The sequence below is a fragment of the Leucoraja erinacea genome, chromosome 4 (genome assembly GCF_028641065.1).
Source record: "Leucoraja erinacea ecotype New England chromosome 4, Leri_hhj_1, whole genome shotgun sequence".
NCBI lineage: Eukaryota > Metazoa > Chordata > Chondrichthyes > Rajiformes > Rajidae > Leucoraja > Leucoraja erinaceus.
In genome coordinates, this window is record NC_073380.1 from 59,105,937 (window position 1) to 59,130,095 (window position 24,159).

The 24,159-nt window shown below is 40.8% G+C and overlaps 1 protein-coding gene across 2 annotated transcripts in view; it reads left to right on the top strand.

Annotated features, from left to right (window-relative positions):
- The window catches only part of ldlrad4a (low density lipoprotein receptor class A domain containing 4a), a 174,450-nt gene extending 168,868 nt beyond the window's left edge, over positions 1–5,582 (top strand). For both annotated transcript variants that reach the window (XM_055634362.1, XM_055634361.1), the window contains exon 6: positions 222–5,582. In XM_055634362.1, the coding sequence (XP_055490337.1) occupies positions 222–758 (537 nt within the window). In that variant the 3' untranslated portion in view covers positions 759–5,582. The remainder of the gene's footprint in view (positions 1–221) is intronic.
- Positions 5,583–24,159: the final 18,577 nt, after the last annotated feature.

A 24,159-nucleotide genomic window follows, 5' to 3' on the forward strand; every position in this document is an offset into this window, starting at 1 on the left:
ATGGACGGGAAAGGAATGGAGGGTTATGGTCTGAGCGCAGGTATATGGGACTAGGGGAGAATACGTGTTCGGCACGGACTAGAAGGGTCGAGATGGCCTGTTTCCGTGCTGTAATTGTTATATGGGTATATGGTTATAAAATGGTAACTGTATTTTAAAAATGCAATATAAAAACTCAATACTAGTTAAAACCCTATTAAAACGTTTTCTCTTGCTTTCAGCCGATGTATTCTCCAAGATCGAGGGACAGATTTTCAGCCCCATCTTTCATGCAGAGAGAGCGCTTTAGCCGCTTCCAACCTACGTATCCTTACGCACAACATGAAATTGATCTTCCTCCCACCATTTCACTATCAGATGGAGAGGAGCCTCCTCCATATCAGGGGTTGTGCACATTGCAACTTCGAGATCCAGAACAACAAATGGAACTCAATCGTGAGTCTGTCAGGGCTCCACCTAACAGAACTATCTTTGATAGTGATTTGATTGACGTCTCTGTGTATAATGGAGGACCACAGCCACCAAGCAGCAATTCTGGCATTAGTGCAACTAATTATAGCAGCAATGGAAGGATGGAAGGACCACCGCCCACTTACAGTGAAGTTATGGGTCACTACCCAGGGTCAGCGTTCTTCCATCATCAGCAGAACATGCCACCCTCACAGGCCAATAACAGACTCCACTTTCAGCAGAACAATGAGGACAATAGGTCCATCTCATTTCAAGGAAAGGATTCGCATACAGAGAAAATTGTGTGACTGTCTCTGTGAATGCTTGAACTGAATTAGGTACAGCAATATCGAGCTGTACTCTGGTGGCACAAGGTGCTACTTTGTGGGAATTGGTTGGTAAAACCAAACATGAAATGTGTTGTTTTCTTTAAGGGAGTGCATGATATGTTAATTCTAACAATTTAAAGAGACTTAACAAATTTAATCTATGCCTTGTAGATTCTTTTATAGTGACTGAGATACCCAAGGTGGATGCATAAGGCATTTAATTGAAAAGTGTTTTTGGCCAATTTTGTGATATTGTCAAACAACAAACTGAAATCCCTCTTGAGTGCCGACAAAAAGGTGGAAGAAAAAAACGCAATGTTTAACTAGTTTGTGAAAAATTGAAATGTTGCACTATCTTCTTGTTTGGGGAGGGAAAATGAAAATTGCTTTATGGGGAAAATGTAACCCAACTTTTGTCTTTACACCAGTGGAACTGAACAGAATTACCAAGGATGTCGGGAACTAGCATTTTCAGAGGATGGAGTTGTTTCCAAAGTGATTTCTGGTTCCAGCCTAATGCCTATTCACACATATTATGGAAAATGCAGGGACACAAAATGTTAACTGTAATCGCAATAAATCTAAGGAATACCATAATTATGAAAATGATGATCTAGACGCCTGCCAGGTGGAAGATAGTTTAAAGTTCAATTGTTCCCAGTTTGCAGCTGCTTAGAATGAACAATGATTCATATTTACAACTGCTCAAAGATTTTTGCATATTTGCACTTGATTAACCCTTACTCTCCAAGTACATTGCAATTAGTTAAAAAGCATTATGTAGAGTATATGTTACTCTTGTACTTTGTAAATTTTTAATATTTGCAAATATGTGTTGGAACTGGCCAGTTGCATTTCTGTAGAGAAAACATAAATGTGTAGATTTAAATTCCAGAGGTGGAATTTAGAATTTAGATTCTTTCTAGTTCAGTCTAAATATGCAGTGACTAAGATCTCTGTTACTTTTATTCATGGATCTACTGATGTTTTTTTTAACTGAAAATATAAATTAATATCTAGCTATTTCAGCTATTTACTGCCTATTGCTTTTGGAAAATTTCGAACATTTACAGCCCATTTTGATCAAAAATTGAGATTGAGCATGTGCAAGATACTTAAGCTAAAGCCCTTTTCTATAAATTTTGAACATACTATTTTCAGTGTGATCATTTCTATATGTGTCAGTTAACATCACATGAAATATTGCCATGGGTGTACAGAAAGCCACTGAGTTTTCAATAGTGACACAAAAGTACAACCCTGTTGAGTGCATTCCTCAGTCTAAACTGTTAAAATTATTTTATTTCTTTATGTTTTCAAACTACTTTATGAAATTACTTGTAAACTAAATACTTGAAACTTTATTGACTTTCACAGTCAATTTTTCTTAGCCCTTCAGGAAGTTTTCATTAAAAACAACAATTGCAGGAATTTCTGCAGTGTTTTTCACTACTTGATTTGTGTGCTTTTACAACTCATGGAAAACATACAGAAAAAGTTTTCACTTGGAACATTTGGGAGTCCTGCTTTCAGAATTTGTTTTTACAAAGTGACTGAATCTTGAGATACATGATATTTAGCAGCAAGCAATATGTATTCGAAAAGCAATGCTTAGATATTTCAGTTCTGTGGTTACAGATTATTACCTGATGAATATTACAATGAGAGTAGAAGATATTAACTTTGTAGTGAATGAAATACAATAGTTTTTATTTTGCAGTTGACTTTTTTATATGGACTTCATAGTTGGTTATAAAAATTGTATAAAATAATTGATGGCTTCAAAACAAACTACAACATGTGAGATACGTCCATTATTATAACTTGCAACCCTTGCAGATTATGGTGGAATTTCCCCCCCAAATAATTTGGCACAGCTCTCTTATGGCAGCTTCCAAGCAGCAGTGTTGTGAGTGACCTATTTTGGCACCAGAAAGTGCTTTGCGTATATCCACACAATAAAGGCGTACTTTCCCATCCTTGTTACACACCCACCTCCTTTTCCTCTTGCAGGAGCTGTAATGTGGCAAACACAAATTCAGAGCTTTACTGCACACAATACAAAGTTGTGCTTTGAAAGGGCCATCCGTGAAACCAAGCATGACCATGTGAATGATGGGTCATTAGCCCGTAGACAACATATTGGCCTAAATATGCATTTGGTATCTCATGGAATATCTAATACACTGCCATTTGCAATATAAAGGGAAAGCCTTAGCTAATGATATGGAGGCAGCTTTTCTATCAAATAACATAATTAAAGTGAGACATTATAATTGATGTAGATAACTGAAAATTTGTATGGTGAATGGTTAAAACTGGTTATTCCTGCAAATCCCTAGTTGTCCCACCAGTTTATAGACTTGTTTTTAATGTTTATAAAGGTATTACTAATAAGTAATGTATCTTGAGAGAGCACATTCTACAGACTAATGCGATCACTTGTAAATTTATCAATCACCCATTTTCTGAAGGGCTATGAAGGATCCAACTATTGTGTCTCCAACTAGCCTTCTCCCATTGCTTAGACGCAAATTAAGAATGCATGAGGTACTCTCAAACAATCTTACTTTTTTAACCCTGGTGGAATAGAAATAGGCGATATTGCACTTTTGCTACTTAAAAGATAATTCATATATGACCTTTCCTCTTACCTTGCAGTATCCTGTATGACTCCTGAACGAAAGATAAATCTTAGTAGTCGTGTTTCCTTGGTTCTTGAGAGTTTTTTTGTAATGTAAGCTGTTTGATTTTCAATGACTGGCAGTTAACTTGTACCGTGGTGTTGCTGCTGCTTCTATTTGCTGCTATTGCTTTCAATAATTTGTATGTCACATAATAATCATGTGCTATATCATAAGACCCGGTTCAAAAAGTAGCCTCTTTATGCTTTCTATCTTGGCTTGTTTTGTCAGCTCTGGTAGAAACTGATCTATATATATTTTGAGGAGGTTTGCATGTTTCTAGTATGTGAACAGATAAGGTGCCTCATTTTCAGGTTTGAGCAGATATAGGAATCCCTTGCACTCTGAGCTCCCACCTTTGTTGTGCCTCACTTAAATATGGTGCTTCTATTGTTGTGTATCTTTTATGTTTATTTGTAAGGTGCTGTATATAACTTGAATATATTATGCACATATCCTACCCAATGGGTAGAAAAAAGACATTTGTTAATAATGTATGATAATGTATAAATGACAAATTTTAACAATGGCATAGAATTTGAATGCCTACCATGTGCTTTGTCCTTTCTGTAAACAAAGGTTTGCAAAATAATACATAAAGAATATCTACTTAGTTTATTTTCCTAAAAATGATTATCCTGTAATGTTAAAGTAAAAAGCTAAAAATACAAGCTTGATAATGGCCCCTGAATTGGGGGTAATTAGTGGTTTGTATGCAGTAGAATTCTCCGTTGTAAATGTAATCTTTCCGTGAAGACTTGCAAAGTCGGCATTAAAACGCAATAGTATATTCACAATTTATTTTGCCTATCATTTGGTTTCCACCCAGAATTGATTAAAAAAATCATTTATGTTTATATTTCCTTTGCTCTTTTAGTTACTAAGAGGAAAATCTAAGATACACGCTTTTTTTAAATGCAGAGAAAGAATATAACATTCAAAAACAGCCCACTGTAAAACAATTAATCAGTTACATTCACAAAACACTTAATTACGAAACATCTATTTCAAGTACAGTGAGCTACAGGTACAATTACACATATATGGGGATTAGTTATTTTGTATGTGGTCTTGTGTTCTTGAGTTACAAAACCATAATGGTCAGATGAAGGGGAGAGGGGAATAACTATTATTCCTCTAAGTCCCTAGATGTGTCTGGAAGAGGGTGAAACAGCACAAGCCTTTCCAAAGGAGTGACCAATTGATTTTTGTATTCATACCCAATATTTAAATTTGATGCAAAATGCAGTGGGAGTATTAAACATCTGAAATATAGGAAATGTTATAACTGCATTTGAACATTTTGTAGCAATTGACACTAAAACCCTGCCATCTGTTGACATGAACAAATCTGAAGAAAGGTCTCGAACCGAAACGCACCAATTCCTTCTCTCCAGAGATGCTGCCTGTCCTGCTGAGTTACTCCAGCATTTTGTGTCTACCTTTGGTTTATACCAGCATCTCTAGTTCTTTCCTAGTAATAAACGAGTTTCTTTAAATGTTAGCATTTAAAAAAATAAGTATCCTAATTGTTTTTTGCAGACAATAAAAAATAATTTATATTTAGACGTTTTTAAAAAAAAACATAGCAGTGCTGCATAGATCAAATACAGCTGCCAGCTTGCTAGATGCTCGAGTTATAGCAGGCTTTATTCCAGCATTGGTGCCTCAGCTATAGTACATTGTACTGTGACTTTTAAGCCGTCATATACCCTGATTTCGTTAATTACTGACCAAAACAAATGGTGTTTGTACATCAATATCTCAACTAGTTGAATGGTCCTTAATTGAGTTTTATCACAAAAGAATGCTGGCAGAAAGGTTAACTACGATGGAACTGTACACCTAGTCACTTATGTAACTTAAAATGGAAACTTTGTGTATGGATACTTTAAAGAAAGTTATTTACTTATTTCTGTATCACCACTATCCGCAGAAAAACTTGTGTATATGCCTATTTTTAATTAAGCAATGGTTGTGTCATAGTTCATTGACGCGAGGTCTGGTATTGCAATACTTTACAGAACATGTTGCTAAGTGCTGTTGTAAGTCAAAAATATTTTCCGCTTACTGTGCTGTGATCAGAGCACAGCTAAAATTAAAATAAATAAATTCTGGCTATCTTTTCATTTTTTGTTGAATGAAACTCAAATGTTACTCTATCCACATGATCCCATCTTAACATGTCATTTTGTTGACAATATGCCTGTGAAGAACTGACTCATTAAATTCAATTATTACAGGATTTGAGGATTTTGTAATAGATTGATTTAATCTGTAAACATTTTGAAAAGGCAAATACATTTTATAATGTTAATTTTGGGGAAATATGACACAAAGGCACATTACATGTACTCTGCGCATCCCAAATTCCAGCTCTGCCTCATTAGATTCTTCAAATCGTGAATGACTGCAGTGGAGAGGGAAATTAAGTTTTGCACCTTCCCCGTGGCAAGTGTAGCATCATGCAATTCCAAATAAATGTTCTGTTGTCAGTATTAAAGTGAGATTTTCATTTTGTGTAGTGTTTAGTTATGCTGCTCCCCCCGCCTCAAAATACTTGCCCAATTTGTTTCATCAAGAAACTTGTGCCATCAATGCATGGATTTTATTCTATACATTTGAATGCAAATTTAAATGCAGAGGTCATACTATTTATTATAACTTTAAGTACTGCCACAATGGGTGGCATTCCTGATCAAAGGACAAAATGGAAATGAAGGAAAATTGAAGCACACATACAGTACCCTCGATAATGTTTGGGAGAAAGACCCGTCGTTTATTTAGTTGCCTCTGTACTCAACAATCTGATACAATGTTACACAATTTGTAATAGAAAACCTAGAGACATCAGCCAAACCGTAGGCTTCCAAAATAAACTATTTGGAACACCATTAAGAAGAAAGAGCACTGGTGAGCTTACTAATTGCAAAGGGACTGGCAGGCCATGGAAGAGCTCCTACAGCTGATGACAGAAGAATTCTCTCCATAAAGAAACAAAGAAAAATCCCCAAACACCTGTTCAGCAGATCAGAAACACTCTTCAGGAGTGGATTTGTCAATGACCACTCTCCGCAGAAGACTTCATGAACAGAAATAGAGGCTACACTGCAATGTGCAAACCACTGGTTAGCCGCAAAAATAAGATGGCCATGTTACAGTTTGCCAAGAAGTACTTCAAAGAGCAACAACAGTTCTTGAAAAATGTCTTGTGGAGAGATGAGACAAAGATTAACTTACAGTGCATTCAGAAAGTATTCAGACCCCTTCGCTTTTTCCACATTTTGCTATGTTACAGCCTTATTTTAAAATGGATTACATTCTTTTTTTTTAATCATTAATCTATACACAATACCCCAGAATGAAGCGAAAACATGTGTTAAGTAATTAAAAAGAAATAACTTAAATATCACATTTACATAAGTATTCAGACACTTTGCTATGACACTCAAAATTGAGGTTAGGTTCATCCTGTTTCCATTGTTTTTGCATGATAGTTATTAGTGGTATTATTTCTTGTTCAAGCGTGATTTTGCTTGAGTGTTACCGTATCTGCTTTTGTTTGGATTGAAGTATTTAAGTGTAGGAGATTTGCTGCTGAAGTGTGTTTGATTCTTCCGTTGAAAAGGTGGTCCCCACCTTGAGCTGAGAGTGTTTACCGATTTAAAAGCTTGTGTGATTTCTGTGTTTGAGATTTGCGTGAAAGATTCTTGGGTACCCGGTTGAAAGGAGAGAGATTGATTGTGTGGGAGACTTACTAGTGCATTGAAGAACTTTAGGCCATTGTTTTGTGAGCGAACTTGTTCTTAGGAATTTTGCGAGTGAAGTATGAATAGCTTGAGCTATTGTTTCCATTGTAAGTGACAATGGGAAACCAATTGAAATCGATACTGTAGAATCAAATGGGCTTTCGGGATCTTCTACTGTAGAAGACCCCGAAAACCCATTACAACTATGTAGATGGTTTATGTATGCAACCTATAATGTAGCTACCTCAATACCACTAACCACGCCCAGTCATCTCAGTATAACTGTGATATCTTCCCCTTGCTCCTCCCTTGGTTCCAGTACGCCTGAAGACTAGATGCAGTCAGTACTGGGACGTGTTTGACATGTGCCTTTATTAAAGACTCAGTAAAGTTACAGTGTATCAGACTGGACTCCTTTACATGGTGTCAGTAAGTTAAACGCGCGCCTACTGTTTATCGGGTTTTATTTGCTCCTAGTTTTTACTAGTGTTTAATCCCCTATTTACTATGGCATTCTCGTGCCGCAAGCCCTCTCCCCTTGTCTTTGATGCTGACATTGCGGAGCAATGGGCTACTTTCGTGATGGACTACAACCACTTCATCAACATCGTGCACCGAAACGACCCTGATGCAGTCAAAGTCTCACTCCTGCTGAACCTTGCCGGTCCCGATGCTATGAAGCGTGCTCAGGCTTTCACTTATAATCCAGCGGTCCTGGATGACAACGACCAGGTCGTGGAGCCGGCGGAATCTGCCAACGACCCGGTATGTCTCTTACGCAAGTTTGCGGAGATTTGTGACTTGCCCTCCAACCGTATATTGGAGCGGGCTAGATTCAGCCTGATGAACCTGTTGAATGTTTTATCGCTGACCTGCGCTACCTTGCTCAGCGGTGCCATCTCGAGAACATGCGTGATCAGCTCACCAGAGATATTTTGGTCACCGGCATGCTAGATCAGAAGCTACGAGCAGAGCTGTTACGAAGACCAGATCTCACCCTGACTGAGGCTATGCATGCATGCCGAATAGCTGAGGTGGTTGCCCCGCTATATGGGCAGAGGGGATCTGACAATCGGGCTATTAATCTGACTGGTGTTGCTATGCCCCGTCGCAAGCAATAACGTTCGCCCTGCACCGCGGCTGACTTATGCCGCTTGGGTCCCGCTTGTCAAGAAGTGCCCCGACTGCAATTATGTCCACTCTATGCAGTCGCAGTGCCCAGCATTTGGTAAAGCTTGTATTTTCTGTAAGAAGATGAACCATTTCTCAGCTGCCTGTCGCTCCCGTGGGAACGTTCCTCCAGCTCCCAGACAAGTTTTAAACAACCTTCAACAAGTTGATAACGAATTCGGTTCCCAGTCTTCTGTCGACACTGCCATCGACTCTGAGTCCAGTATTTCCATGGGAGATGCCAGTGTTTATTCTCTCCTTCATAATCAATCTCACCTCCCCGATCCTTCTGTGCTTGTCACTGTCAACAACAAGTCCTTCACTGCTAAGCTGGACACGGGGGCAAAGGTGAATGTTATGTCAACACCCCTGTTCAGGAAGATAAGGAATAATGAGCTGTTAACTGCTGATCGCTCCATATTGCGTGCTTATGGGGGAGAGGAGCTAAAACCTGTGGGGAGGGCCACCTTCCACTGTGTGCTGAAGAAATCTTCGCGTGACCTGTCGTTTTTCATTCTTGACTGCGACTGTGTGACTCTGTTGAGCAATCAGGCATGTCAGGATCTCGGGCTGGTGCCCTTTGACCGTACTGTCCACGAAGTGCAGGTGATGCTGAATCCACTCTCCGAGTACCCTGACCTATTCGATGATGATCTGGGTAAGCTGCCCCTTGTATACAAGATCGCAACTGACCCGTCGGTTGTACCAGTGGTCCGTGCTCCACACAAGGTGTCATTTGCCATGAAGGGCAAGGTCGATGCCATGCTGAAGAACATGGTTGACATGGGAGTGCTTGAAGCTGTCAGCGAACCCACCGAGTGGGTCTCCACCATGGTCACCACCATGAAGAAGGGTAAGAGCGAGATACGGGTGTGCATCAACCCCAAAGACTTAAATCTGGCAATAAGACGTCCTCATTACCCCATGAGGACTGTAGAAGATGTTGCTGCCCAGGTCGGTCAGGCCACGGTGTTCTCTGTCCTTGATGCCAGGAGCTCATTCTGGCAAATACCTCTAGACAAACACTCCTCAGACTTAACCACTTTTGGCACCCCCTTCGGAAGATTCAAATTTTTGCGGATGCCGTTCGGCATCAACTCTGCTAGCGAAGTGTTTCAACGCTCCATGGAGCAACTGTTTGCTGGTCTGCCGTATGCCATTATCGTGGATGACATCTTTGTTTATGGGAAAGATGCCGCTGAGCACGACCACAACTTCCAACGAATTCTAGACCGCGCTCGCCAGATCAACTTAAAACTTAACCCGTCAAAGTGCAAGTTCCGTGTAGCTGAAGTACCCTATGTTGGCCACACCTTCACAGCCCACGGGCTGAAACCTGATCCGCAGAAGACCAACACTATCTCTGAGCTGCCTGCCCCGACCGACGTGACCAGCCTGCAGCGTTTCCTGGGCATGGTCAACTATTTGGGAAAGTTCATCCCCGACGTCAGCGAGTTGAGCGCACCCCTGAGGCAACTGACGAAAAAAGACATTGCCTGGTCCTGGTTTCCCCAACACCAGCAGGCTTTCGACCTTCTCAAAACTAAGCTGATTGGCACCCCGACTCTCAAATTTTTCGATCCGCAACGTCCAATTGTAGTTACGTGTGATGCTTCCCGCTTCGGACTCGGTGCTGCCTGCCTGCAACTCCATGATGACGGCTCGCTACAGCCCATTTCTTATGCCTCGTGTACCATGACAGCCACTGAGCAGCGCTATGCACAAATCGAGAAGGAGCTTCTAGCGGTTGTATTCGCCTGCTCCAAGTTCAAGGACTTTCTTTTCGGTACCAGGTTCACCGTCGAGACGGATCATCAACCCTTGGTGACCATCCTCAATAAGCCTATCCACATCGCTCCAGCTAGACTCCAGCGCATGATGCTACAGCTCCAGCGGTTCGACTTTCTGATTGTGTACAAGAGGGGCACCGAGATGCATGTGGCCGACGCGCTGTCCCGGGCCCCCCGGTCCTCCTGTGACAGGCACCCCTACTAGCAGGAGGATCTGCAGGTGCTGTCAACTTTGTTCCCTCTAAGCAGCTGCAGTGCCTGGTTGAGCACACCGCCAACGACCCCGACCTGCAACAGCTCGCTGCTGTCATCCAGCGGGGGTGGCCCAGCAGACGCACCTCGCTGCCTGCGGGGGCCCACCCCGTCTTTCTGGTCCGCGACGAGCTTGTGCTCCGGGACGGCATCATCATCAAGGGTCACAAGGTGGTCGTCCCTGCCTCCCTATACGACTTGTACTACAACGCTGCCCACATGGGGCATCCCGGAGCCAATGCCACCGTCTCACATGCCCAAGAACAATACTAGTGGCCCGGCATGGCCAAGTACATTAAAGCCCGAGTAGCCTCCTATCCTGAATGCAACACTCTTGCCCCACATCAGCAGCGCCAGCCACTTCTGCAGCAGCCTGCGCCTGCCATGCCCTGGACCTCGCTGGCTGCTGACATATTCGAATGGCGAGGCAAGCACTACCTGGTGTTGGTTGATTCATACTCCAACTGGTTCGAAGTGGACCTTCTCCCTGCTATCACCTCTGAAATGGTCATCAGTAAGCTGCGCAGACACTTTGCTACCTTTGGGTCCCCGGTCCGCTTACAGACCGACAACGGCCGTCAGTTCACCAGTGCAGAATTCCAGGCTTTCGCTGTGAAGTGGAACTTCACTCACTATACCAGCAGCCCCGAATACCCGCAGAGCAACGGCCTGGCCGAGCGAGCTGTCCGCAGTGCCAAGAATTTGCTCGAGCAGTCTCGTCTCTCCAATGGTGACTTCTACCTGGGTCTACTAAACCTTCGCAACATCTCACGGGACCCTACCATGCGATCCCCTGCCCAGCGTCTGATGTCCCGCGTGCTTCGCCCACCGATGCCGATCGCCCAACAATCCCTGGTGCCCAAGGTCCTCCAGCCTGCCGCCGTCCAGCAACGGATTGCTCACAAGCATGAGGTACAGCGCCGCTCTCACGACAAGTCCTGCCGCCCGCTCTCACCACTACTGCCTGGCCAGGTCGTCCGCATGCAGACAGCCACCGGATTCTCCCGACTCGCAACCGTTGTTGGTGTGGACACTTCCCCGAGATCTTACCTGGTGGACTTTGATGGAACTGTCTACCGCCGGAGCCGCCAGCACCTGTTGGCCATTAACGAGCCTCTGCCTCCTCCTGCGGATCCCTACGCTCCTCCGTTGCGTTTCAAGCCTGTCATTACTAATTACCCCACAGCTCCCTGCATGCCCCGGTCAGTTCACTTGCCGCGTTCTCCTCCCTCTGTGCTTCCTGGTTTCGGGCAGATGATCTCCTCCCCTGCTCGTTCTCCTTCTCCTCCTTCTCCCCCGTCTCCTCCTCCTGGATCACCCGTGCCGGTTGGGTCACCTCCCGCATTCCCGGTTGGGTCTCCGTCGACTTTCTCCTTCCCGGCTGCTACTGCTCCGCCTCCTCTTCTATCTGGTGGGGAGGGTGATGGTGCTATACGCACACACTCGGGTCGGGTTGTCAAACCTCCTGTCCGCTACGGTGATTTCGTTTAAATTTGCATGTGTTGTATAATCACACTGCCACTGTTCTAACTTCAATTTTAGATTTCTAAGGGAAAGGATGTAGATGGTTTATGCATGCAACCTATAATGTAGCTACCTCAATACCACTAACCACGCCCAGTCCACTCAGTATAACTGTGATATCTTCCCCTTGCTCCTCCCTCGGTTCCAGTACGCCTGAAGACTAGATGCAGTCAGTACTGGGGCGTGTTTGACATGTGCTTTTATTAAAGACTCAGTAAAGTTACAGTGTGTCAGACAGGTCTCCTTTACAAACTAGTTTGCAGTAAGTTCCCTAAAGAAGCAGAAAGATTGAAACATTTCTCAGGAACTTTGAATAAAAATTTAGATGAGTTGTGGCCTGAAGGAGGGGTTGGAACCCTGGAGGGTGTGAGATATAGTGAGAGGATTATATGGCAATGTAGCCAAAGTGAAGTCGCAAAGGAACTTATTGGGCTGTGGAGACAATATTATGAAGGATTAAGAGAATGCAGAGAGGCTGCAATAATGTCAAATTGGCAGGAGGCAGCTTTGAAGCTTGGAATAGAATTGAAAGATGATGAAGGAAACAAACCTCTAGATACCTTAAAGAAGGAATGTGGATGTGCTTATAAAGAATATAGGGAACGGGAGACAAAGACGACTCCAGAAGGGAAACTAGCACTTGTAGAATTAGAGTTGAGGGACTCGTTGGTTGGCTTTGGTTTCGAAGGGGGAGATGAAGAATATTTGGAAGATTGGGAGAGTATTCTAATTAAGAGAAGTTTGCAGCCTCAACCTTATTCCCTTTGTGCTCCCTATCTGCCACCTCCATATCCAGCACCTCGTGTACCCTTGCCACTACCCTCCAAAAACCAATAGACATCGCTAGGATTCTGGATATTAGACCAAAGAAAGGAGAGGGAGCAGATGAGTTTTTAGAAAGGTTCTCTCTGAACTATATATGGATCAGTCAGGAGATTAAAATTTTCGTAATGGGGCGAATTCTCCTCAGTACGTCGCAATATTGTTAAACTGTCTGCCAACTAATGTAGCTGAAGCAATCAAGACAAACAACATGGATTGGTCAGAGAACAGTGCAAGTCAAATGGCTTGTGCATTTGGGTGTCACTGGAAAGATATTAGAAAACAAGAGAACCAGCCCGTAGTTAAGGCAAAAACTGAATATGTAACGAAAAAGGATGCGCCAAGATGTAATTTAGACTCATGCAATAGTCCTCAGCAAGAGCAAGGCATGATGCGCCAGATTGGGCAAGGGTGCCAGAACCCGATTTTCCAGGTTACCCTGAAGAACCACCTTCCTTAGAACCAATTTCCCCAAGACAACACTGGAAAGGGAATAGTATTAGGACCAAACCAATGTTATACTTGCGATGGATTAGGTCACTGGAGTAGGGGGTGCCCGACATGAAAACAACATGAAGGAGGGGGCCAACAGAGAGAGCAAAGAGGGAACTGGAAAAGAAATCGGGGGCAGAGAAGACAAACACAACTTCTCTCAAAATCATCCATTCTCACAATCCTGATTAGTTAACTTGGTGTTGAACGGATGCAAATCAGATGAAGAACCTGTAATGTCATTGCGAGTAGAAGGAAGGATATGCACCTTTTTGGTCGATACAGGGGCACCCATGTCATCTCTTCAATCAATTTATAACCTTCCCCAGTCTAATGAATTTCAGAGCCTGTCCGGATTTCAGGGATAAGTGTGCGAGTATCCCATCTCTAAGCCAATTGAAGAGGTGTATCGGAGCAAGGCAATAAAACATAGATTCGTAATACAAACTGGATTGGATTGCAATTTAATGGCTAGAGATTTGCTCTGCGCATTTCATTGAAAATTGAATGCAGCGACGGTGGAATAATAGTGACACCATGGGTTCCTGAAGGCAATGCTATTTAACAGTGACACCAATGGGGGGTCCTTAGACTTAGATAAAGAGCCTCCACTTCATATTACATTGGCTTATGATAGAAGTGGCAAAAATAAAGAATTAGGAACATTTTTCAGACCTTATGAATGGAATGTGAATATTTTGGCACTGGTAACAGGACAAGAAAGAACTGCAGAGTACGTTAAAATACCCCCTAGACATATGGAAACGAGCTTCGGAGGTTGCTCCACACATCATGATGAAGGTGAATTTTCCAGCAAATACGAAAGACTTGGGAGCAATGGTGCCAAAAGCAATTGATCTGGCAGATCCGAACATATATGAATAACAAAACTTGTCTAACCAATGTACTGTTACGTTTTATCAGACCCAGAGGACAATTGTTGCCCAGCTACGCCAGCATCTGGGGAGTGAGGTATGTGAGTATGCGAACCCGCAAGTGTGGGCAGAAAATGCAACTCAGGTAGGATGTGTGCGCATTGATCCCATCCAGGTAGCTCTCCAGAAAGGAGTGGCACTGCCTTCGATACAGTAGTAACCATTGAAACAACAGGCAATTCCTAGTTTAGACAAGCTGAATCGGGCATTGCTGGAACAAGACATCTTAGTGAAGTGCCATCTATTTCCAACACACCAATCCTTGCAGTGCCCAAGGCAGGGAAAGAGGGCCAGTACAGACTGGTTCAGAACTTAAATCTGTCAATGCAGTGGTAGAACCGCTCCATGCCTTGGTGCCAAACCCGGCTCATATTTTAGCTTTGATTCCAGCGGAAGTGAAGATTGTTTCAATTGTAGACTTGCCACATGCCTTCTTCTCATTGCCTCTGCACAGAAACAGCCAGTATTTATTTGCCTTTACTTACAGGGGACAACAATATACGTGGACAAGACTACCTCAGGGATTCATTGATTCGCCTACCTTGTTTTCTCAATGTATGCACGAACAGTTAAGCACCTTAAGTTTTAAAAGGAAATCCACTTTAGTGCAGTATATGGATGACTTGTGTGGACTGTTAGTGGATATTGTAGATGAGCAGAGCAATCGTGAGGATACTGCTGAATTATTGAACCACTTGGCAACCCTTAGGATATGTGGTCTCTCAGTCCAAAGTAACAATGGCTCAACAGAAAGTAACATTTCTGGGAGTAATAATTTTGGCTACAGAGAGAAGTCTAGAAAAACAGCAGACTTTTTTTTTTTTTTTTTTTTTTTTTTAATTTTATTTTTATTAGAAGTACGGTAAATTACAATACTACACAACACATATATCTTAATACATTTTTTGTACCGCTTCATTTTTTTTTTGAGCTTTAAGAAAAAGGTAGAAGTAAGGAAAGTAAAGAAAGTGCAAGAGAGTCGTGCAGTGCAAGAGTGTAAGGAAAAGAAAGCCCCTTAGGAAAGAAGTTAGAGAAGGAAGTAAAGTGAGAAAATAGACCCTAGAAAAGAGAGAAAGAGAAAATAGAAACAATCGCTCTATTATAACATTAAACTCCGCAGAAAGGGGACTACCAACCAAGTCTGTTTTTGTTATTTTACCTCCCGTTACCAGGTCCTGATTCCGCTTATTTATATATTTGTTTTTTTTAGATTACTATTGCACCTCATACTTGTAATAGGTCCAGAAACATAGACCACGTCTTTTGGAATTGGTCTGCTTTACCTGCTAGGAGGAATCTCATCTCTTCCAGATGTAATGTTTCAAACATATTTGATATCCACATTTTTATTGTTGGTGTCGGCGCATTTTTCCAGAATTTAAGTATAAGCTTTTTTCCCATTATTAGCCCGTAATTAAATAAATTCTTCTGAAACACGTTTAATTCAGGGTTACCTTCCGATATTCCGAAGATAATCCATTCTGGTTTTGGTACCAGTTTTATTTTGATCAATTTTGAAAAAATATCAAATATTTCATACCAGAATATTTGGATTTTTGTACAAAAAACAAAAGAGTGCGCTATGGTAGCTTCTTGACATAGGCATTTATCACAGATTGGTGAAACATTAGGGAAGATTTTATTTAATTTAGTTTTTGAATAATATAATCTATGTAATGTTTTAAATTGGATGAGCGTATGTCGTACGTTGATCGAACATTTATGCACCTGTAGTAAATGATTATCCCAGGTCTCTTTTGAGATTTTTATAGCTAATTCTTGTTCCCAATCTTTTCTAATTCCATCTGTTGTGGGTATTTCTATGTTTAAAATGATATATAGGTACGATATTAAATTAGCTGATTCCGCCTTGGTCTTCATTGCTTCATCCAATAAGTCGGAAGACATATTATGATAGTCTTTTGTGTGTTTTTTCAGATAATCACAAATTTGAAGATATTTAAAATATTGGTTATTTTTCAAATTATATTTCAGTTGTAGTTGTTGAAATGATAGTAAATTCCCCAATTCATACAGATCTTCGAGCGTTTTAATTCCCATTCTTTCCCATTGTATAAATGATTTGTCTATGATTGATGGTTTAAACGATGGATTATTGACTATTGGTATTAAAAGAGATAGGTTTCTTAATTTTAAAGTCTGTTTTATTTGTTTCCATGTTCTTATTGTGTTATGTATAATTGGATTTTTATTATAGTTTTTATTATTCAAATTTGTTGGTGAGAGGATGGTCGCTCCTATATTACTCGGGGAGCAGTCCCCTTTTTCCATTACCATCCAGTCCGCCTGCTGTGCAGAATTGTCCAGCAGGTGAATCATATTTTTAATATTTACTGCCCAGTTATAATACATAAAATTAGGGAGCGCTAGACCCCCCAGCTCTTTTCGTTTATTAAGGTGTGCTATTTGTATTCTATGGGATTTATAATCCCATATAAAATTTGTAATGTCTGAGTCCAATTTTTTGAAAAATTTTTTTGGGAGGTATATAGGTATTGATTGAAATAGGTATAGAATTTGTGGTAAGAAAACCATTTTAATAGCATTTATTCTGCCTATTAAGGACATCGGAAGTGTTTTCCAGAATTTAATCAGATTATTCAATTTCTTGAGTAAAGGATTATAATTGGCTTTAAACATATCCTGGTAATTTCTAGTAATTTCAATTCCCAAATAGTTGAATTTTTCTGTGGCTATTTTAAAGGGAAATTTCCGAAGCTGTGTTGAGTCTTTTGGTTTTATCGACATAATTTCACTTTTGTTCCAATTTATTCTATATCCTGAAAAGGATCCAAAGTCCTCAATTAAGTTTAATATGTTTGGTATACTAATTTGTGGTTTTGTGATGTACAGTAGTACATCATCGGCATATAGGGATATTTTATTCTTTGAGTATTTTGTATTATAACCATAAATATCCGGATGTGTTCTTATTTTTTCAGCAAGGGGTTCAATTACCAAAGCAAATAACAGCGGTGATAATGAGCATCCTTGTCTATTGCCCCTTGATAGTTCAAATTTCGAGGATAAGATATTATTAGTTAATATTCTAGCCGTAGGTTTGTTATATAATAGTTTTATCCATGCGATAAAGTTTTCTCCCAATTGGAATTTTTGCAATACTTTAATCATATAATCCCATTCTACTTGATCAAACACCTTTTCTGCGTCCAGTGAGATAATAGATAACTCTTGGTCGTGAGGTTTATGTGAGTGCATTATGTTAAGCAAACGTCTCAAATTATTGAATGAATGTCTCTTAGGTATAAATCCTGTTTGATCTCCATTTATTAATCTACTAACGTACCTGCTTAATCTACTGGCTAGTGTTTTCGCTATTATTTTTTGATCCGTATTTAACAAAGCAATAGCTCTATATGAGCCTGGTTCTTCTATGTTTTTATCTTTTTTAAGTATTAATGTGATCGTTGATTCTGCTAATGTTTCGGGTAAGCTTTGCTCTTTAAAAGCGTGTGTATACATTTTCTGTAATCGTGGGGTAACTATATCATAAAAGGCTTTATAGAATTCACTACTGAATCCGTCTGGTCCTGGTGTTTTACCATTCTTTAGTGTTTTTATTGTGTCTTCTATCTCCTTAGAAGTAATTATTGCTCCCAGTTCCTCTTGTTCCCTCAATTCTAATTTTGGAAGGTTACAATCTTCCAGAAATTCTGAAATTTTATTATTATCTATTGACGTTTTAGATGTATATAGATTTTCGTAGAATTGAGCAAATCTTTTATTGATATCCTTGGGTAGTGTTAATAATTCCCCACTATCTGATTTAATCTTTAGTATTGCATTCTCTTTTTCCCGTTTTTTCAACTGGCGTGCTAAGAGTTTGTGGGGTTTGTCCCCGAATTCAAAGTGTTCTTGTTTTGTAACTTGGAATAATGTTATAACTTTCTCTGACAATAATTTATTCAGCTTGAATTTCAATAATAGGATTTTATTATGTTTATCCATAGTTGGATCTTTAGCATTATCTGTATCTAATTGTTTTATTTGTTCTTCTAAATGTCTTTGTTCTTTCTTATTCTTTTTATTTTGGTAAGCTTGAAATGAAATAATGACTCCTCTAATAAATGCTTTAAAGGATTCCCATAATAGCGTGGGGGATATATCTGGTGTATCATTTATCTCAAAGAATAAGTCCATCTGTTTTTTTAGATATATACTCCCTTGTGGGTCTTTTAAAAGTTGCGAATTAAACCTCCAGAACGATTTATTCATAGACATTCCTTCTAATTTTAAAACAAAGGTTAAAGGAGAGTGATCTGAAATCGCATTAATGTGGTATTTAGGATTCATAGTGTGTGTAATTAATTTTGTATCCACAAGAAAATAATCTATCCGTGAATATGTTTTATGCACCGTTGAATAGAACGAGTAGTCCCTTCCCGTCGGATTTGCAATCCTCCATACATCTGCTATATTTGTGTTTTTCCATATATGTATGTAAGAGTTCACTGGTTTTAGATTTCATATTACCTTTTTGTTTTTGTATCGATTTATCTAAATAAGGGTCTAAAACATAGTTGAAGTCTCCTCCGATTATAACATTTTGATAATTAAATTCGGCAATTTTATTCAGAATTTTATTAAAAAATTGAGGGTTATCAAAGTTGGGCGCATATATATTTACCAGCGTAATTGGCATATTATTGATCTCTCCTGCTACTATAAGATATCTCCCTTCCTTATCTGAAATAGTATTCTTTGATTTAAATGGAATTCCTTTACGGATAATAATTGCAGTACCTCTAGATTTAAAAGTGAATGAAGAGTGAAATGTTTGGCCTATCCAGTTAGCCCTCAATCTCGTCTGATCTTGATGTTTAAGATGAGTTTCCTGTAGGAACGAAATGTCCGTGTTGTATGCTTTCAACTGAGCTAGTATCTTGCCCCTTTTAATAGGTTTATTAATACCCCTTATATTCCAACTACATAGTGTGACTCCTCCCATTTTCCTTTGATTGTCGTCATACATTTTTACCAATTTTAATGACCGTACTTATTATACAGCAGACTTGACTTGAACCAATTTGCGAGTTTCCTGTACCAAAAAAGGCGAAGCAGGTGAGACAGTGGCTCGGTACGGTGAACTACTGCCGACCCTGGATCTCTAATATTGCACTAGACACCAAGGAATTAACTCCTTATACTAGCCTAGAGGGCGAATTTCAGTTGTCCAAAGAAGCTCAGAAAGCTTTCGAGTATTTGAAGAGATCTTTAATGCAAGCTCCAGCACTAGGAAGGCCACTCTACGATAGACACTTCCAACCTTACTGTAACACCCTTTCTGAATGTTCAGCTGCAGCCCTCACCCCAAAACATGGGAATAAGGACAGGCCAGTGGCTTATTATTCTTCAAAGCTCGACCCAGTAACGAGGGGGCACCCACTATGCACCCAGATCTTAACAGCAATCTGTAATAGTCTACAGTCTGCTGCAAACCTGACCCATCAGCAGGAGAAAGTCGTGTACAGTTCCCATTTGGTGGCAGCCTTGTTGAGACAACTGCAAACTCAGCATCTGACAATGGCTCGTCAAAACAAATATGAAATTTATCTATTGAACAATCCAAAACTCAAATTCAGACACTGTACTATTAATCCGGCATCTTTCTACATCTCACCTCCAGAGGAACAGTCAGAATCAGGACATGACTGTTTGTTCATAATACAAGAAGAAACATCTGTAAGGGAGGATCTAAAAGACGCTCCTATAGAAGACCCAGACATGACACTATACGTGGAAGGGAGTGCATCCATTGGGCCCCAGGGAGAGAAATTTTCTGGATACGCTATTGTGGACCAGGATGGGAACAGTGTAGAGGCAGCTGCTTTTGAGTCACCCTTTTCAGCACAACAGGCTGAGCTGTTCGCTTTAATCAGAGCATGTATTGTTGGGAAAGATTTAAGGGTAAACATATACAGATTTGAGATATGCATTCGGAGTAGGACATGACTTTGGACAGCTGTGGAGGAATAGCAATTGGTACAGCAACCTCGGCAGCAATTGTTGACTGATCTATTGAAGGCTCTGCTGCTACCTAGACAGTGATGAAGTGTAGCCCTCAGACAAAGAGACAGGCACTGATAGACATAGGGAATGATGTGCTGATCAAGCAGCCAAGGAATTATCCGGAGAACGTAAGGTGGTGGTGCCAAAAATGATGAGGCAGATAAAAAGTTCAGTAACAAGTCTCCCTCGGAAAAGCCAATGCCAACCATCCAGGAAATTATTCAGTTGCAGGAAGAAGCTTCTGAAGGGGATATAAGATTATGGAAACAGCTTGGATGTACAATAGATTGCATTTCGGGATTGTGGGTTACTCTGGCAGGGCAGACTTGTATGTCAGATCCTCTTGCAGTTTGGTTTGTGGAGTGCATGCATTTCGCTGTGGTGCGGCGATGCTCTTTCAGCTACTTGGTGGCACCCAAGATTATTGGCCCAGAAAGTGAGTAGCTGCTGTATCATTTGTCAGAAATATAATCCTGGGAAAGGTTGTGAAGATGGAAGAACACCTTTGCCCATGGGTCCTTTTGAAACGCTTCAAATGGGTTATATCCAGCTAGAGAAGTGCCAAGGATATAGATATGTACTTGTTATTGTCGAAGTATTCAGCAGATGGATCGATGCCTATCCAACACTTGATAACAAAGCAGCTACTGTTGTCAAGGTGCTTATGCGAGAAATTATCCCTAGATTCGGTATCCCAATTCGGCTTTGTTCTGACAATGGTCCTCATTTTATTGGGCAAATTAATAAAGAATTCTGTGAACCGCTGGGCATCCAACAGCAACTGGACTGTGCTTATCGACCACAGGCTGCTGGACTTGTCAAAAAGGACAAATCAGACCCGGAAAACCTGAAGGCGGAGATGGGAATTAGTTGAATCAAATTACTCCCTATAGCTTCGTTTTATATGTGTGTCACGCCTGCAGGGAAATCGAGACTGAGCCCAGCTGAAATTGTTTATGGACATCCTTTAAGAACCCCGTGGAACCAAAATGCCACAAAGGTCGTAAGCTTCCATCACATGACTATGGAGATGACCAATTACGTTCTGGCCTTGACTCGGGCACTAAGGGAATTGCATTCTATGGTGCGAGCAGCATATAGTGAATTACTCCTTTGGTTTCTTCCATTAAAGTCAAGCCTCGTGATTATGTACTAGTGAAGAATTGGATAAGGAAAGGTTTGGAGCCTCGGTGGGAGGGACCTTAGCAGGTTCTCCTGATGACTCCAACTGCGGTTAGGTAAGAAGGAAGGAATGCAAGGGTCCATCTTCACCATTGTAAGAGTATTAGTAGAAGAGTGAGCTGCTAACTTGTTTTCGTCAAGGAATTTCTTAGGTATAGGAATATCGTACCCATCGAGAGTCAAGAGTACATTAAGCTAACAAGATGGACAAAGAGGATTCATGCCCATGGAAACTCGGGAGATGGAGACTCGTCAGTCAGAAATCGTGAAACTAGGTCCATGAAAACTCGGGAAGTTACTTAAGAGTTCTGATAAATTACATCGCCATCATTGTTAAATTGTATAACAGGAACCGTGTCCTTACTTTGTATGTTATCATATAGGATAAAAGAGGGGCATGATAATATCACGCATTTTGGGTGCTTGACAAAATGGAGGATTTCTGCTTCTGTAAAACCTGCTTGTCATATAACCATATAACAATTACAGCACGGAAAACAGGCCATCTCGGCCCTTCAAGTCCGTGCCGAACACTTGTTTTCCCCTAGTCCCATCTACCTGCACTCAGACCATAACCCTCCATTCCTTTCCCGTCCATATAACTATCCAATTTATTTTTAAATGATAAAATTGAACCTGCCTCCACCACTTCCACTGGAAGCTCATTCCACACAGCTACCACTCTCTGAGTAAAGAAGTTCCCCCTCATGTTATCCCTAAACTTCTGTCCCTTAATTCTCAAGTCATGTCCTCTTGTTTGAATCTTCCCAACTCTCAATGGGAAAAGCTTATCCACGTCAACTCTGTCTATCCCTCTCATCATTTTAAAGACCTCTATCAAGTCCCCCCTTAACCTTCTGCGCTCCAAAGAATAAAGACCTAACTTGTTCAACCTTTCTCTGTAACTTAGTTGCTGAAACCCAGGCAAATCTCCTCTGCACGCTCTCTATTTTGTTGACATCCTTCCTATAATTAGGCAACCAAAATTGTACACCATACTCCAGAATTGGCCTCACCAATGCCTTGTACAATTTTAACATTACATCCCAACTTCTATATTCAATGCTCTGATTTATAAAGGCCAGCACACCAAAAGCTTTCTTTACCACCCTATCTACGTGAATTTCCACCTTCAGGGAACTATGCACAGTTATTCCTAGATCCCTCTGTTCAACTGCATTCCTCAATTCGCTACCATTACCATGTACGTCCTATTTTGATTTGTCCTGCCAAAATGTAGCACCTCACACTTATCAGCATTAAACTCCATCTGCCATCTTTCAGCCCACTCTTCCAAATGGCCTAAATATCTCTGTAGACTTTGAAAATCTACTTCATTATCCACAACCACCTATCTTAGTATCATCTGCATACTTACTAATCCAATTTACCACACCATCATCCAGATCATTGATGTATATGACAAACAATAGTGGACCCAACACAGATCCCTGAGGCACCTCATTTGTCACCGGCCTCCAACCTGGCAAACAGCCATCCACCATTACTCTCTGGCATCTCCCATTCAGCCACTGTTGAATCCATCTTGCTACTCCACCATTAATACCCAACAATTGAATCTTCTTAACCAACCTTCCATGAGGAACCTTGACAAAGGCCTTACTAAAGTCCATATAGACAACATCCACTGCTTTACCCTCATCAATTTCCCTAGTAACCTCTTCAAAAAATTCAAGAAGATTAGTCAAACATGACCTTCCAGGCACAAATCCATGTTAACTGTTCCTAATCAGACCCTGTTTATCCAGATGCTTATATATATTATCTCTAAGTATCTTTTCCATTAATTTGCCCACCACTGAAGTCAAACTAACAGGTCTATAATTGCTAGGTTTACTCTTAGAACCCTTTTTAAATAATGGAACAACATGCGCAGTACGCCAATCCTCCGGCACTATTCCCGTTTCTAATGACATTTGAAATATTTCTGTCATAGCCCCTGCTATTTCTACACTAACTTCCCTCAACGTCCTAGGGAATATCCTGTCAGTATCTTAGTATTTTATATTTCTAGTACCTGAAATCAGTATTTTTACATGGTGTCATCTTTTGCAAAAGCTGCAAAGACCATGAGGATCATGGCTCCAGAGTGTCTGTAGCCTGGGACGAGGTTGAATGCAGGTTGATGTCCAGATGGCCTTTAATTGTTAATATGTGTGAGGTTTTGCAGGAGCTAGGTCCTGTTGTAAATGCATGCTTGGGATTGGGTGGGAAATAATGGGTTACAATAATGTTGCATGGTCTTCGCGCAGTTACTTGTGATTGGTCAAGGAGAAGGGCCTTGCCCAAACTGTTTACTTCACCTGGTATAATGTTTCTTTACTTAATAGAATTGTTTCCCACTGTCAGAGCTGCCAAGTTTTGTCAGAGCATTTTAGTATTCTAGTACCTGAAATCAGTATTTTGCTGAGGAAATCAGTATTTTTAGTGTCATTTTGCTGAAAAAAGTTGTTTTTATGTGCAGTCATACAAGAGTACAAGAATGCATAAATTTGCTACCAATTGACATGTCTTCTAGGCACCTTACTTGACAGTGCATTCATTGTCATCTCTTTGTATATTGCTGTTTGAACGACTGCTTCCTGCTTTTAGCAAGAGATGATGATGTAGAAGCCATTTTGGAAGCCTCCCTCTCTCTCTGCCCCTCTTTTTTTCTCCCTCCCTCTCTTATTCCCTTCCTCCCTCTCTCCCTCCCTCCATCCTCTCCC